Genomic DNA, 16,481 nt, shown 5'->3' with positions numbered 1-16,481 from the left:
ATTGTACCAAAATAATTAATCAAGTATTAAATTCCATAATTGTCACATAGGATAGACGTAGAAATCAATCGAAGGACCAATGCTAATGAGGGTCCATACAATAACCGAAAAGCACCGAAAAGCACCGAAAAGCACTCAATTTCTCTCTATATATATGCAATATATCGTTTTTAGTGTATGTTAACGAGTTTAATTAGTAATAAATGGTTATATGATTGTATGTTTATACTACATTGTGCCCAAAATGGTAAATATCGGCAATTACCGACCGAAAAGCACTTCATGTGGAAACCGAAAAGCACTCAATTTCTCGCTATATATATGAATATTTGCGTTTCTATTGTGTGTAAACGGATCAAATTAGTTATAAATGGTTATATTTCATGCATATTTATACTACCTTGGGTTTATTATGAGGTATTAAGCCCCAAAATTGGATAAATATCGGCAATATACCGACCGAAAAGCACTTCAAGTGAAGACCGAAAAGCACTCAATTTCTCGCTATATATATGAATATTTGCGTTTCTATTGTGTGTAAACGGTTTAAATTAGTTATAAATGGTTATATTTCATGCATATTTATACTAACTTGTGTTTATTATGAGGTATTAAGCCCCAAAATTGGATAAATATCGGCAATATACCGACCGAAAAGCACTTCATGTGAAGACCGAAAAGCACTCAATTTCTCGCTATATATATGAATATTTGCGTTTCTATTGTGTGTAAACGGTTTAAATTAGTTATAAATGGTTATATTTCATGCATATTTATACTACCTTGTGTTTATTATGAGGTATTAATGCCCGAAATTGGATAAATATCGGCAATATACCGACCGAAAAGCACTTCATGTGAAGATCGAAAAGCACTCAATTTCTCGCTATATATATGAATATTTGCGTTTCTATTGGGTGTAAACGGATTGAATTAGTTATAAATGGTTATATTTCATGCATATTTATACTACCTTGGGTTTATAACGAGGTATAAATGCCCGAAATTTTATAAATATCGGCAATATACCGACCGAAAAGCACTTCATGTGAAGACCGAATAGCACTCAATTTCTCGCTATATATATATAATATTTGCGTTCCTATTGTGTGTAAACGGTTTAAATTAGTTATAAATGGTTATATTGCATGCATATTTATACTACCTTGTGTTTATTATGAGGTATTAATGCCCAAAATTGGTTAAATATCGGCAATATACCGACCGAAAAGCACTCCCGCGACAGCAGAGAATCACCGAAAAGCACTCAAGTTCTCTATATATACATGCAAGTTAACTATAAGGGCCGATTTTAATGGATTGAAAAGATGTACATATTTATTTAGTCAATAATGACTTCATTAAATAAAAAGTTTAAATATAAAGCTCATTACTATTTTTGGTGGCCACCGAAAAGCACTCCCCGCGACAGCACAGAATCACCGAAAAGCACTCAATTTCTCTATATATAAACGAAACTAAGCTATAAGTGCCGTTTATAATGGATTGAAAAGATGTACATATTTATTTAGTCAATAATGACTTCGTTAAATATTGATTTAAGTTTAAAGATAAAGCACAAGCACTCAATTTCTCTCTATATTTAATATAATCAATGATGACTTCGTTAAATATTGATTTAAGTTTGAAAATAAAGCACTATATATATATGAGGCGCGTTCTGAGAAAAGTTGGCTTAATGCATGTGCTTAAAGTGTCGTCACTGATTAGCCTGTGCAGTCCGCACTGCTAATCAGGGACGACACTTTTCGCCCAAACGTGATTTTCGGTGAGGAGTGACTTCCTTGAAACTAAAAATACCATAAAAGCGGAAAGTGTCGTCCCTGATTAGCCTGTGCGGACTGCGTAGGCTAATCTGGGATGACATTTTACGAACATGCATTAAGCTCTTTTTTCTTCCCAGAACACGACTCATATATACATGAGGTAGTTTGCCAACATAATGAATATGTTGCCCAGCTCTTGCCACGTGGAGGCCACCTCTTGTAAGAGCCAAATTTTGAAAAAAAAGGCCGAAATATTCCCGAAAATTTATGCAAGAAATAAAAAAAAACGGAAATAGTCCCATTTGTATAAACAAGAAATTAAATATTTGCAGCTGTTTGTAATGAAATAAAACTGCACAGCTTAAGATAAGCTTGTCTGTCAACGATTATGTTACCCTCAAGTTCAAATCAGATTATGATTATAGAAAGTAATGATATGTAAAAAAAAATCCAGGACATACACCGGCATTTGGGACGCAATGTGTATATAAATATATGGTACATACTAACTAATAAGTGGTACATAATATAAAAAACATAGAATAAAAATTGATAAACTATACATACAACTATGTTACATATACATATGCAAAGAAGGTAGTAAAGTTCGAATAAAAGATAGATTAAACAAAATAAACAAAGATACAACTATGTTACATAGACATATGCAAAGAAGGTACAAAAGTTATAAAATTCAAGATCATGATTATAATAACAAATGTGAACAATGATAAAAAACCAGGTATGATTATCATTAAGATTTGTAAAGAAATCTATACGACGGGGCATTTAAATCGTGTTTCATTTATTTTCAGATATAAATATCAACGGAATGCACAGGTAAACTATCAGTGAGTTTTAATTACAACACAACTGATCGAAGGTGTTAATACTGTTATCTTATCAGCGGGGTGTTAATTAAATAGCATCCGATTGAAGGTGCGATAGTCTTAATACACGCAGCGCGCAATCTGATTACCCGCTGCGCACACGCGTCAATATGATAGAAATGGGGTTTAATTTCCCACTAAACAATGTTACAGTTTTGTCTGCCTCAGAAGCCGTTGCTTGGTCATTTGTCAGTTCATCATTCTGATTTGCATCACTGCTCTCAGATAATGAGTTTTCAAAAGACCTTTCAACAGTTTCCGAGTGGTCATAATCGGAGTCGTCACCATCAATTACCACAAAAGTTGCATTAGCAGGAATTGAACATGTTTCTACCTTTGTAACTTTAATATCATCACTGAGTGGCGAAACATCATTTACTAAAATTTTGTTTGCAGGAATCAATGGCACAAAATGGTTAGGTTCTAGTCTGATTATCTCCGAGCGAGACATTTGAGACCACATTATTGTTATATCAGGTGACATGTCTTTACATCCCCTACCCACAACACGCCGTGTTAAGACTTCGGACGTATAGTCCGAGAATGGCTGAGGCGGATAGTACGACTTAATGCATTTTTTGATTACTGCGCTTACCACAAAGATTAGCTCGACGACTGACCAAGTGTATAGACCTATAACATCATGCAACAAATTTGAATATTCCGCCTTAAGTATTCTGTCATCGGCGAGGAACTGATCAGATTTGTAGTAACTTTCGTTTTCAATAAGTTCAAGAGCAGATAACAATCTCAACAAAATATGTTGCTCTTCACTACCATTCAAACATTTTGAAATAGATCTAAACAGACAGTTGCCGTCACCGATTGTTTTTATAGGTGTGTAATGCCCTATCATTGCAGGATGAAATTTGTGCAGAATATTGATCGCCATCTTGTCCGCGTCTGAAGACGGGAACGTAACATCAGTCTGCTGTAATCCCACATTATACGCATCTAATAGTTTCCTTTCGGACTTAGCAGCATTTATCAATGCATTTTTCTTTTTTGACTGTAATGCGGCCCGAAGTCTGTAAAAAGAGGGTGTCCCGAAGAGTTGACTAAATTTCTACAGCTAACATTTAATCAAGCGCGTAAACTTCTCAAAAAACGATATTTCCCTATTTCCGTTCACATTTTAAAAATGTATGTATTAATGGCTTACTAACGCTCGATTGGTCATTGTCGGCTCGGGTACTACCTACATGTACCCGGTCGATATTAGACTGTACCCCAGTTGTATTTCCCGCCCAAAATCCGATGTCGTAAAACGCGCTAACGATTATCTTAAACAAACTTCTGTTAAGAAAAACTGCATCAACATGAGTATGAGTTACTTAAGAGTACCCGGGGTACATGTAAGTTTTACCCGAGCCGACAATGACCAATCGAGCGTTACTAACAGTAAAATACCCAACAGCGGTATAATGTTATAGATTTATTTTTGCATTAACATTAATTCAAAACATTTTTAGTTCAAAATGTTATTCACGTTAAATAAATACATCAGTTCTTCTGTTCATTTGCATCAAATTAAAGGTTAAAGTCCGATTGTTTTTAAAAAACTGCTATTTTATGAATATATCAAGCATGTACACTTAACAATAATGATGTTTTAAAATTTTGTGAAGTGCGCGGGCCATTGAACGTTGAGATAAGCAATGTTGCGAATTAAATTACACATAATTAAAAACTTATTTATTGTAGGATACCGATTACACGGAGCTTGATTACGCTGCGAACTAGAACTCTGCCGCAATGTATCTCCAATGAAAGATGTAACATTAATTCAAGCACGTATACTTACCAAAAAAAAGATATTTCTTTATTTCCGTTATCAGTTTAAAAATGATGGTATTAAGGTGTTACTAAACAGTAAAATACCCAACAGCGATCGGGATTAATGCACTTGGCCGCTAGACGAAAAATTTTATACAACTATTCTGGGCAAATTTCACTTTCAATAAATACATCAGTTATTTTTATCAACCAAATTCCTGTTGTGTGCTACTGTTTCTTATCAGAATTATATATTTTACAATACACCATCAGACCCGAATGAATACACCATTTATTCCAAGCAGGTAAATAACAATTACTATAATAAAACAGTGGAAGTCTACACGGTGTATTAGCAACCTGCTGTGGTGATCTTATCAGTTCAATACACAGGAACATGGCTACTGTACTGGAATTGGAATTACAGCCAAAATAACTGTTTTCATTTCAGTCTACACTGTGTATTAGCAACCTGCTGTGGTGATCTTATCATCTCAATACACAGGAACATGGCTACTGTATTGGAAATATCGGATTTACAGCCAAAATAACTTTCATTTATTGCTGAAGTGGTGTGCACTAACAATTGATCCACCTCACCGTTGCACTTTTTTTTATTACATTAATTAATTTACTGAGTCGGCGCTGCGCTAATAAAGTGTGATGGTGGAAATTAAGAAATAAGATATATTTTCGCATGAAAACTGAATACACATGATACATGGATAAAATATATATAAGACACATTTGAATTTTTCATTTCTCCAAAAATTAGCACGTAGTCACATATATATAAGATAGATTAAATACCAGAAAACAATATAAGTAAGACACATTTGCATCTTTCATATCTTAAAAAAACAACATGTGAATTTAAAGAAATACATTTATTACTGGCACTAGCTATTCTAAAAGTCGGCCGTCAACATAAGTTCAAAGAAGGAACCACAATTAAATACGATCCATTTTCGAATGGTACTGATTGTATAGCAAGTAGTCACATATTAATTTTAGCTTGCATTAGTTAAAATAATTTTGTTAATTTTGTTAATTAAGGTCAAATTAATCTGTTCTTTAGAGATTACAAGGGTTTAAAGACGGCGCTAATAAAGTGTGATTGTGCCCGTGCCTGAAATATACGTGACACGTTGCCACGTTGTTTTTTCTGCACTCATTTGGGGAGCTATTGAATTTCAAGTGTACATGTTGATTTTTTTGTATCTTCAATTAAAATCGCTATTATTAATACAGAGCACATTAACTAAAAGTCATGCTGCAATTTCTATTCAAGAGTTTCACGTCAATTAGAAATACTTAAAACATATACATCAATTTACGTATAAGATGATAAACACCATGAAATGCTTTTCGGTTGGTACATTGCCGATATATTTATAACTTGCTACCTGTTTTTTATAAAAAAATATATATTATATTCGATTTTTAACATGAATGTCTCAGTCCTCTAAACCGAAAAGATCCGTAACATAAAATAGTGTCTTTGTGTCGTATGAACGAATCTGCACTAAAACTAAGATTAGATTCACATCGTACATCGAATAATTAATTGAGCACATGTAAATCAACAAAACTGTACATTAATTCACACGAGCCGCACTGTTCGGACATGAATTAAAGGCACCGATCATAACGCAACTTCTCATCATTATCTGGAATATAATTAATTGAAGGTGCGAAAATCTATTTCCAAACTGCTTTGTGCTGATTAAAGAAGCGTACCGGCCGTTCGTTCACAAGTTGTTAATGATGACTTCAGACATTAAAATTAAGTTTCAATATGAACAGACTTTGACTAAATAAATATGTACATCTTTTCAATCCATTAAAATCGGCCCTTATAGTTAACTTGCATGTATATATAGAGAACTTGAGTGCTTTTCGGTGATTCTCTGCTGTCGCGGGAGTGCTTTTCGGTCGGTATATTGCCGATATTTAACCAATTTTGGGCATTAATACCTCATAATAAACACAAGGTAGTATAAAAATGCATGCAATATACCATTTATAACTAATTTAAACCGTTTACACATAATAGGAACGCAAATATTATATATATATAGCGAGAAATTGAGTGCTTTTCGGTCTTCACATGAAGTGCTTTTCGGTCGGTATATTGCCGATATTTATCCAATTTCGGGCATTAATACCTCGTTATAAACACAAGGTAGTATAAATATGCATGAAATATAACCATTTATAACTAATTCAATCCGTTTACACCCAATAGAAACGCAAATACTCACATATATAGCGAGAAATTGAGTGCTTTTCGGTCTTCACATGAAGTGCTTTTCGGTCGGTATATTGCCGATATTTATCCAATTTCGGGCATTAATACCTCGTTATAAACACAAGGTAGTATAAATATGCATGCAATATACCATTTATAACTAATTTAAACCGTTTACACATAAAAGGAACGCAAATAATATATATATATAGCGAGAAATTGAGTGCTTTTCGGTCTTCACATGAAGTGCTTTTCGGTCGGTATATTGCCGATATTTATCCAATTTCGGGCATTAATACCTCGTTATAAACCCAAGGTAGTATAAATGTGCATGAAATATAACCATTTATAACTAATTCAATCCGTTTACACCCAATAGAAACGCAACTATTCATATATATAGCGAGAAATTGAGTGCTTTTCGGTCTTCACATGAAGTGCTTTTCGGTCGGTATATTGCCGATATTTATCCAATTTTGGGGCTTAATACCTCATAATAAACCCAAGGTAGTATAAATTTGCATGAAATATAACCATTTATAACTAATTCAATCCGTTTACACCCAATAGAAACGCAAATATTCACATATATAGCGAGAAATTGAGTGCTTTTCGGTCTTCACATGAAGTGCTTTTCGGTCGGTATATTGCCGATATTTATCCAATTTCGGGCATTAATACCTCGTTATAAACACAAGGTAGTATAAATATGCATGCAATATACCATTTATAACTAATTTAAACCGTTTACACATAATAGGAACGCAAATATTATATATATATAGCGAGAAATTGAGTGCTTTTCGGTCTTCACATGAAGTGCTTTTCGGTCGGTATATTGCCGATATTTATCCAATTTCGGGCATTAATACCTCGTTATAAACCCAAGGTAGTATAAATGTGCATGAAATATAACCATTTATAACTAATTCAATCCGTTTACACCCAATTGAAACGCAAATATTCATATATATAGCGAGAAATTGAGTGCTTTTCGGTCTTCACGTGAAGTGCTTTTCGGTCGGTATATTGCCGATATTTATCCAATTTCGGGCATTAATACCTCGTTATAAACCCAAGGTAGTATAAATGTGCATGAAATATAACCATTTATAACTAATTCACTCCGTTTACACCCAATAGAAACGCAAATATTCATATATATAGCGAGAAATTGAGTGCTTTTCGGTCTTCACATGAAGTGCTTTTCGGTCGGTATATTGCCGATATTTATCCAATTTCGGGCATTAATACCTCGTTATAAACCCAAGGTAGTATAAATGTGCATGAAATATAACCATTTATAACTAATTCAATCCGTTTACACCCAATAGAAACGCAAATATTCATATATATAGCGAGAAATTGAGTGCTTTTCGGTTTCCACATGAAGTGCTTTTCGATCGGTAATTGCCGATATTTTCCATTTTGGGCACAATGTAGTATAAACATACAATCATATAACCATTTATTACTAATTAAACTCGTTAACATACACTAAAAACGATATATTGCATATATATAGAGAGAAATTGAGTGCTTTTCGGTGCTTTTCGGTTATTGTATGGACCGTGCTAATGATAATTGTTATCCTATCAAAATGATGACTTAACAAACTGATTGGAAAGATGTAATAAAAAGCCAAGGATGCCAACCTATGTATAGCATTGTTTGACAATTGATTCCTTGCTATAGATCATGGACTGCATGATAAGATTGTAAAGCTTGATTGGTCATTGTCAACTCCGGTACTACTAAAATGTACTCGGGAACTCTTAAGTATACTTACATGTACCCCAGGTACAGTAAAAGTCCTTAAACGTACCGGACTGATATTAGTCTGTACATAAGTTGTATTCCAGCCCATAATCCGATGTTGTAAAACGCGCTACCGATTACCATAAACCGATATTGTTTATCTTAAACAAACTTCTCTTTTAGTTTTAATGAAACTGCATGAACATGCTTTTTGAGTATGAGTTTCCATAATAAAGAGGTCATTTAACAGAAAATTTACATAAATGTTAACATAATTATTTTGTTTTAAAGCCAACAACAACCGATTTAGCGTCAAAATTCCAGGGTACGTTTTAGTATATTTACCGTACCCGGGGAACATGTAAGTATACTTAAGAGTACCCGGGGTACATGTAAGTAGTACCCGAGCCAACAATGACCAATTGAGCAATAATAAGATTACTTTCCTGCCCTTACAGCTTGAGGGGCTACTTGTGTATATTTCAAATTTTTATTTGCTGAACATAATCTTTACAATTTTATTTGCAGATGTAAAACATGGCAGAAGCCAAATTTGATGACATTTTTGAGGACAGCGATATCAAGTCCAATGAAGTAGACACTATCCATTATAGTGATGATGAAAGGGACTCCGATTCATATAATATTGACCGGTTTAATTCCAGTATTTTTCCCCAGAGATCACAGTCGGATGCTGAGCTCACACGGCGAGATATTCAGAGCATTTTAGCAGGAGCTACCTCAGCCGGTAACTTTGATGAACTTGACTCTGAACCGCCACTGTCTGGAAAGCGTGTGTCAGAAAGTGCCCGTGTCTTTTTTGATCTTTCGAAAATAGACCAAGAGATTGAAAGTAGTATAAGCACTGCTGCTAGCACAAAAACGTTAAAAGATATCAGGTTTAGATTACGACTGAATCAGAGTCCCTTGGAGACAATTCCGCAGGATGAGATCCTGGTGACAAAAAAGAAAACCAAAGTTTCCTACAGCTCCCTGAGCAGCTGCACTAAAACATACTCCTCTGACACTCTTGACGATATAGAAGAAAGTGATGACTCCATTGAGGCAGAACATGTTGAGGCACTGCATGTGGAACATTATGGCAGCTACTACAGCAAATATCCTCTGACTCTAAATGTAAGTCAGAACTCCACTACCTCAGGAGATAATCACGCATCGTGGCAAAACAAGCACAACTTGAAATTGAAGTATCAACAGTTTTGTAATGTAATGGAAAAAAGTATAACGGAATTAAAGTGTGCAACTGGATCTGCTGAAATAAAACCCTTAACAAAAATTAATGAAACCATGGAGGAGGCATGGAACTACAAAGTTTATGGCAGAGATTTGGCATACGGTCTTTGTGATATTATACGAAATGAAAGTGTATTAAGTCTTTTGATAAAAAATTGTGAAAGTGACTGCAAGGAAATATTGATTGCCACCACCTCCTTGCTGGAACAGGTAATGTCTTATCAGAACCGTGTTATGATTGCGGAGGAAGGACTTGAGGTGGTTGTGAGAATGACTCAGAAAAATATTGGAGAACATAACCTGGCCATGAGTATGACCGGAATCCTTGAAAATCTGTTCAAAGTCAGTGAAGAAGTGTCAAAAAAAGTTATAGAGTTCGGTGGTCTGGACACGATTCTCCACTGGAGTCGCAGTACAGATGTTAAGGTGCTACGCAGGTGTGCTAAGGCGTTGTCAAATCTGTCACTGTTTGGTGGACCAGAAAATCAACAAACAATGACTCATTATAAAGTACCTGAATGGCTTTTTCCATTGGCTTTCATGGAAGATAAGCACATTAAATACTATGCCTGTCTTTCTATAGCAGTTCTAGTTGCAAATAAGGAACTGGAAGCTCAAGTTATGAAGTCAGGGACGCTAGAACTTGTTTTACCGTTTGTGAGCACAGAGAAGCCAGATGTGTTTGCCCACAGTGACTACAGTCACCAGCAGGGGAGGGACCCAGTTTGGCTGGCAAAGCTGAAGCCCCTACTGTATAGCCGACGACCCGAGGCTCAAGCCCTCGCAGCCTTCCACTTTGCCATGGAGGCGGCAATCAAATCAGAGCAAGGAAAGAATGATGTAAGTGTTTAAATGTTACTGATGAACAATTAATTTTATAACTAAGTCTATTTATACATGGTGATTTTGTTTGCTCAGTTAACAGGGGCTAATAAACAGGACCCATTACCAGGTGGTTACCTTAGCAAATGCCGGCTTGCTTTACTGGGTAAACATGTTGGGGTAAATAATGAACCACATACACACCCCACTTTTAGTGCTTTCCACAGGCTTTTTGTCAGGCGCCCCGGGGCTGATAGGGGTGGTTCGGGAGGGGTGTCTCCTCCCAACGTTGATTTTAAAAAAAAATAACGTGTCAATTCACGTTCTGTGGTGCGTTATAACTCAAAGAAATACAGCGTCAAAAGACATCATTTGGTGCGCTATGACTCTTCAAGAAAATCCCCCCTGTCATTTAAGAAAATATATAAATTTTTATATTGTTTAATTGTTTTAAAACTTTTCCGCACAAATAGTAAAATCCCGACTCGAACGATTCCCCAATACATCCGTTTCAACCCGACTCTATTACTGTATACTTACTATTTTTCAAGTTTCTATTTATTACCCGATAACCCCGTTTATTCCGTTTTTATAAATCACTTTCTGGTTAATATTTACGATTAAAGCTCTCAATTATTTCTTTAACACAAACCTTGCCATTTTGCTACAGTATCAAATAAATTTTAAGTGACTATAGATTTGATAAAATATTGCCTCTGAACATGCGTCAATGCCCTGACGTGTTGTGTGCTTGTTAAAACGCTCAATTACCGCACGCTTTCTATGCAAATGACCAGGGACCTATTTGTATAGGTCCCTGAAATGACACGACGTTGTAATGCTGAATAATTTTCACGCTCTTTTTAATTGAGAAAAAAATTCAACACAAAATAAATTTGCACTGCTAACTTGAAGCAAGAATATTTTAATGTTGCGGTAACATTTACATTTGGAAGTATGTGTCGGATTAAAAACGCCTTAACATCGACTTACGGGAATGGGTTTCAGATTACACATTTAATTATTCCCATTTGAGATTTTAACAAATATTAACAGTTGCGTTATGAATTCAACGATAATTCGTTTAAACACTTTACGAGTCAAATAAATGTTTAATGGAATTATGCATGAAATTCACGTTGTCCAAAAGGATTACGGCCGGTTGTCATCATCAGTCTAAAAAGTATCGATTATCGGACGAAACATTTAGAAGTGTGCGTAATTAATTCAACAAAAGTTTGTTAAAGCGCATAACGTGTCGAATAAATGTCAGAAAAACGAGGTGAATCAGTTCTATAAATGGACACGATGAAATATACATGTACTGGAATTAAATTGTTATCGCATAATTGTAACCGGGAGTTATTTGCACAACTTACTAGCTATAAGTAATTAATTGTTTACCACTTGCAATTAATTTCTGGCATTAATTACGAGTCATAGGTAACACTTGTTTACAGTAAAAAGGTGTGATGATGATGCCCGAAACCGTCTTTAATATACTGTACTGTACTAGTTACCGGTTTAATATTACGTAAGTGGTACAACTTCTTGCTAATCAAGCTGCGATAAACTCTTTTTCGTGCCCAACGTCAATCAAAAATAATGGTCGATAATTAACCCCGCCCTCATAAGCATTCGCGTAACCAATTGGACGATGAACATCGCAGTTTGAAGACTGGAAAGTTACTTGATACATCCTTGTCACCATTTAAATGACTGTGTAATGTGGCTAGAATAATCGATACGCGCGTCTTATCAGTGGATTATCCAATACCCCATGTGGTGTTTATGGCGATTACTTGTGAAAGTAGGTACTGAGTGCTCTTTTAAAACAGGGAATATTGATACACTGATAGATAAACCTTGATTTTTTTGACAATCTCCACTTTCTTTTACTGAAAAATACACTGATCGGAAAATTTCAAGCGCCCCGGGGACTCTGATTTCGAAATTCAAGCGCCCCGGCGAGGGATCGTTAAATGGCCTGTGGAAAACCCTGCACTTTAATATGTACATTTACTTTGTTGTAAACGAAACATTATCATTACCTTGCAATCATATTTCAATTAGAAACAACAATAAAACCAGTTAAATACAAAAGTCTTAGACAATCACAAGTCAACAGTGTTACCAGATGACATCAATTAAACCTATGTCTTAAAAACTGCAAGTTGTATGGTGTCGGCAAACATCAAAGGTCTTTGATGTTAATGCCAAGTTGGGGCAAGTCTCTAGGACGTTAAAACTGTAAATTTGTTACACATCAGCAAGTGACCATTTCAAATGGCATTAATCAATACTACATTACTGGAAGCATGCTCATACTGTCAGATAAATTATTAATGCTAAGTGGTGCGGTAGTCGAGTGGTAACACACTTGTCTACCATTCCAGAGGTCCCCAGTTCAATTCCTGACCGGGGCAGCCCATTGGAAATAAGTGCTTGCATTTTCATGATTGCAAGGTCAAAAGAAATACTTACATATTACATACATACAATGCTTAGCTCCAAAGAGTATTGGATGTGAGAAAACTATTGGACAGTTTAGAAACATTACTCCATTTGATTAATTGGATTTTAAACAGGTGTGCGGAAATAAATTGTGTTGACTTTAGTTTAAATAGGAGGTTGCTGTACAGGTTTTGTTTGTTAATGGATTGACTTGAAAAACCCAGTTATTCAAAAAGGTGCATCCTTGGGACTCTCAATTGGTTTCCAATAAGTGTCATTTTTCAAATTTCAACATTCATATTTGGCATGCATGTGTATCTCATGGAGCTGCACATTTTGAGTGGTGAAAGGTCAGGGTCATCCTTCAAGGTCAAAAGTCAAATATATGGGTAAAAATCGCTCATTTAATGTACACTTTTGCAATATTGAAGATAGCAACATGATATTTGTCTTGCATAGCAACATATTTGTCATGCATGTGTATCTCATGAAGCTGCACATTATAAATTGGTGACAGGTCAAGGTCATTCTTCAAGGTCAAAGGTCAAATATATGGGAACATAGTGTTTCACAAACACATCTTGTTTAAAATATGGCTTTAGTAAAAACTTGTTAACACTGTAAAAGTAACATTCATTGTCCAATCTTTATGAAACTTGGTCAAACATTTGTTTTAATGATATCTTGGATGAGTTCGAAAATGGTTCAGTCTGTTGATAAACATAGGGCATGCAGGTGGGGAATTTATCATTATATGGCTATAGTAAAACTTGTTAGCACTCTAAAGGTTACATTTATAGTTCACTCTTCATGAAACTTGGTCAGATCATTTGTTCTAATGATATCTTGGGGCTGCACTGAGCAGGTCAGTTCCTGTGTATCTCGGGTGAGTGACTTTGGGCCTTTCAGGCCCTCTTGTTTACAGTATAGGTCACAGATTTTGCTAATGATATAAACTAGTCAGAGCAGCGCGCATGCTCTTTCTGAATTTCTTCTATACTAGCCCATGGGATCCCGTACACAACTCCGTGGTTAAAAATAACTTGTCTTGCTCTACAACGCTTTTTACCTTTCAGGTTTTCAAATTGGCAAAAGATGCATTTAATTAATATTTGGATATATGGATATTTAAGAGCATGGTAAATGTTCAGTTTTCTCACAAATATCATAACTACAATGAAAATGTGCAAATCTGAAGAAAAAAAATTAATTTTGTAAATTTACCAAAAACATGAAAAGTTCCATTTAAAAGCATGCAAATATAGTTCTATGATATTATTTTTTTACTATAATTGTTTTTTCACTATAATTTTAAACTGTTAGATTTGTAGAGGATTCAAAGTATTAGAACTGATTAGTAGAAGAACAAAACATTTCTTAATTTATTATGTAAATTGCTTTCCAATTTTCATTAAAAAGTAATCTAGCTTGACACATGTAATTGTTTGCTGCAATACATTCTGCATGGACATGATTACATATGTACATCTTAACCCTTTAAGCGCTGGAACCGGATTTTAAAGGCCTTTGCAAACAGTTTGGATCCAGATGAGACGCCACAGAACGTGGCGTCTCATCAGGATCCAAACTGTTTGCTATTCTGATAGTATTCTTTGAAAAAAATCAAAGAAAATGCTAATTTTAGAAATTCAGCAGACGACATTTTAGCAGAAGACAAATTACCCAGCATGCAAAGGGTTAATAAAGGCAGACTTTTGGGGCACCCTTTTTCCATTGGGGAAAGAAGATGGTCAAAGTAACTTGCTTTGAGTCATGTTGAAGTCAAATCCTCAAGTAAACCATTGAATAACTTATGCCAAACATTGTTATTGTTTTTTTCCCATGGTAGTGTTAATTTGAAATACAAAATATTATAAAATGATTAAAATATAACATGTATTTGTGATGCTATTAATATAGGGTGGAATGTTATTGTTGGTTAACATTAAAATATCATTTAATCCCATTTTTGAAAAGTTGATGGCCCATCAAATAATTAAAAGTACTGAACATATTTATTTATAGAATGTTATAGAATACTGAAGTGGTAAATGTAATATGTTTACTAGTCCAAATCGATTCTAAAACCAAAACATTTGTTGGTCTGACATAAAAAACTTAAATGTATGGAAATCCGATCTTGGTGTATGTTAATTTGTTTCTGTTTGCATGTAAGTGGTACACTTGTTGGCTTATAGCCCTAACTTTGGAATCAAATGGTAGAATCTCATAACGACCTACATTTTCCTCCAAAGAACAACATTTTTGTGTGTCCTACAACTAATTGCCATTTTTGATTACCATGATATGGAAGTCAAGAATGCATCTGTACAAACTTAAAGTTAAAAATCAAATATTGCAATAGTTTAAATTTACTTATATAGTCAAAGAAACTTCATATTCGGCCAATTATGCAATTGAGATGCCAGATTGTACTCCAGAACGATTACTTACTGTCTCACTGACTTATATACATCCACCATCTGTGCTTAAACTTTGAATCCTTGATGACATTTTCCACCAGACATATCATAATCTCTCCATACAGGACTGAGTTTTTATAGGAGTAGAGCAGCAATTAAGAAGAAGAATATCAAGAGACTTTAAAAGCTCTAACAACACTGCAACATTGTGTCAATACATAATTAAATAAATGTCATAGCCATTTTCATGCATAAGTATTGTCATAGAAAATGTTGAAAGCTCGCAACCTGGATAATAAAGGATTAAAAGTATGTTTGATCACGGACGTCAGTTACTTTGAGTGCCTGTACTTGCAGGTGTTCTATGACATCGAGGTGGTAGAACCGCTGAGAAAAGTGGCCAGCAGCCCCAATGCGGTGGCGTCCAGGCTCGCCCGTGAGGCTCTACAGCTCATAGGCGAGGACATACCCCACAAGCTCTCACAGCAGGTGCCCATATGGACCACTGAGGATGTAGCACACTGGGTCTCACAGGTACGTACAGCTCAACTATGTTTGTTGTCCCCTACCGGTGAAACCGGAGGGGACTTATGGTTTGCGCTCTGTGCGTCAGTCTGTCAGTCCGTCACACTTTTCTGGATCCTGCGATAACTTAAAAAGTTCTTCATATTTTTTCATGAAACTTGAAACATGGACAGATGGCAATATGGAGATTATGCATGTCAATTCATTTTGTTCCTACGTCAAAAATTGTGGTTGCCATGGCAACAAATGTTAAAAGAAAAAAAATTCTCACAATGGTGGAATTTCACCGGTAGGGGACCATATTGCTTGACAATCTCTTGTTTACTCTTGATTGCATGGATGATGGAAAATCTTAATATTATAGAGAGTATGTTTTTTGGGAAGACCAAGAGCAAGTACTTTGTAACTTTAAAAGAAACACGATTCCTTCCTTAGTTGTGTGGATCCTGACTATTCTGTTGCATAGCTGATATAATATCAACTTAACCATAATTTACAGTCTCTTTGGACAGGTACTGTGGACACCACATCTTACCTACAT

The 16,481-nt window shown here is 35.2% G+C and overlaps 1 protein-coding gene across 8 annotated transcripts in view; it reads left to right on the top strand.

The window, feature by feature from the left end:
* The window catches only part of LOC127853592 (NAD(+) hydrolase SARM1-like), a 54,046-nt gene that overhangs the window by 145 nt on the left and 37,420 nt on the right, over window positions 1-16,481 (top strand). For all 8 annotated transcript variants that reach the window (XM_052388275.1, XM_052388305.1, XM_052388269.1 and 5 more), the window contains exons 2-3: window positions 8,991-10,556; window positions 15,773-15,949. In XM_052388275.1, coding sequence (XP_052244235.1) covers window positions 9,000-10,556; window positions 15,773-15,949 — 1,734 coding nt within the window. In that variant the 5' untranslated portion in view covers window positions 8,991-8,999. The remainder of the gene's footprint in view (window positions 1-8,990; window positions 10,557-15,772; window positions 15,950-16,481) is intronic.

This window comes from Dreissena polymorpha, chromosome 1 (genome assembly GCF_020536995.1).
Source record: "Dreissena polymorpha isolate Duluth1 chromosome 1, UMN_Dpol_1.0, whole genome shotgun sequence".
In the NCBI taxonomy this organism is placed as follows: Eukaryota; Metazoa; Mollusca; class Bivalvia; order Myida; family Dreissenidae; genus Dreissena; species Dreissena polymorpha.
This window is presented reverse-complemented; position numbering and strand designations above follow the sequence as displayed.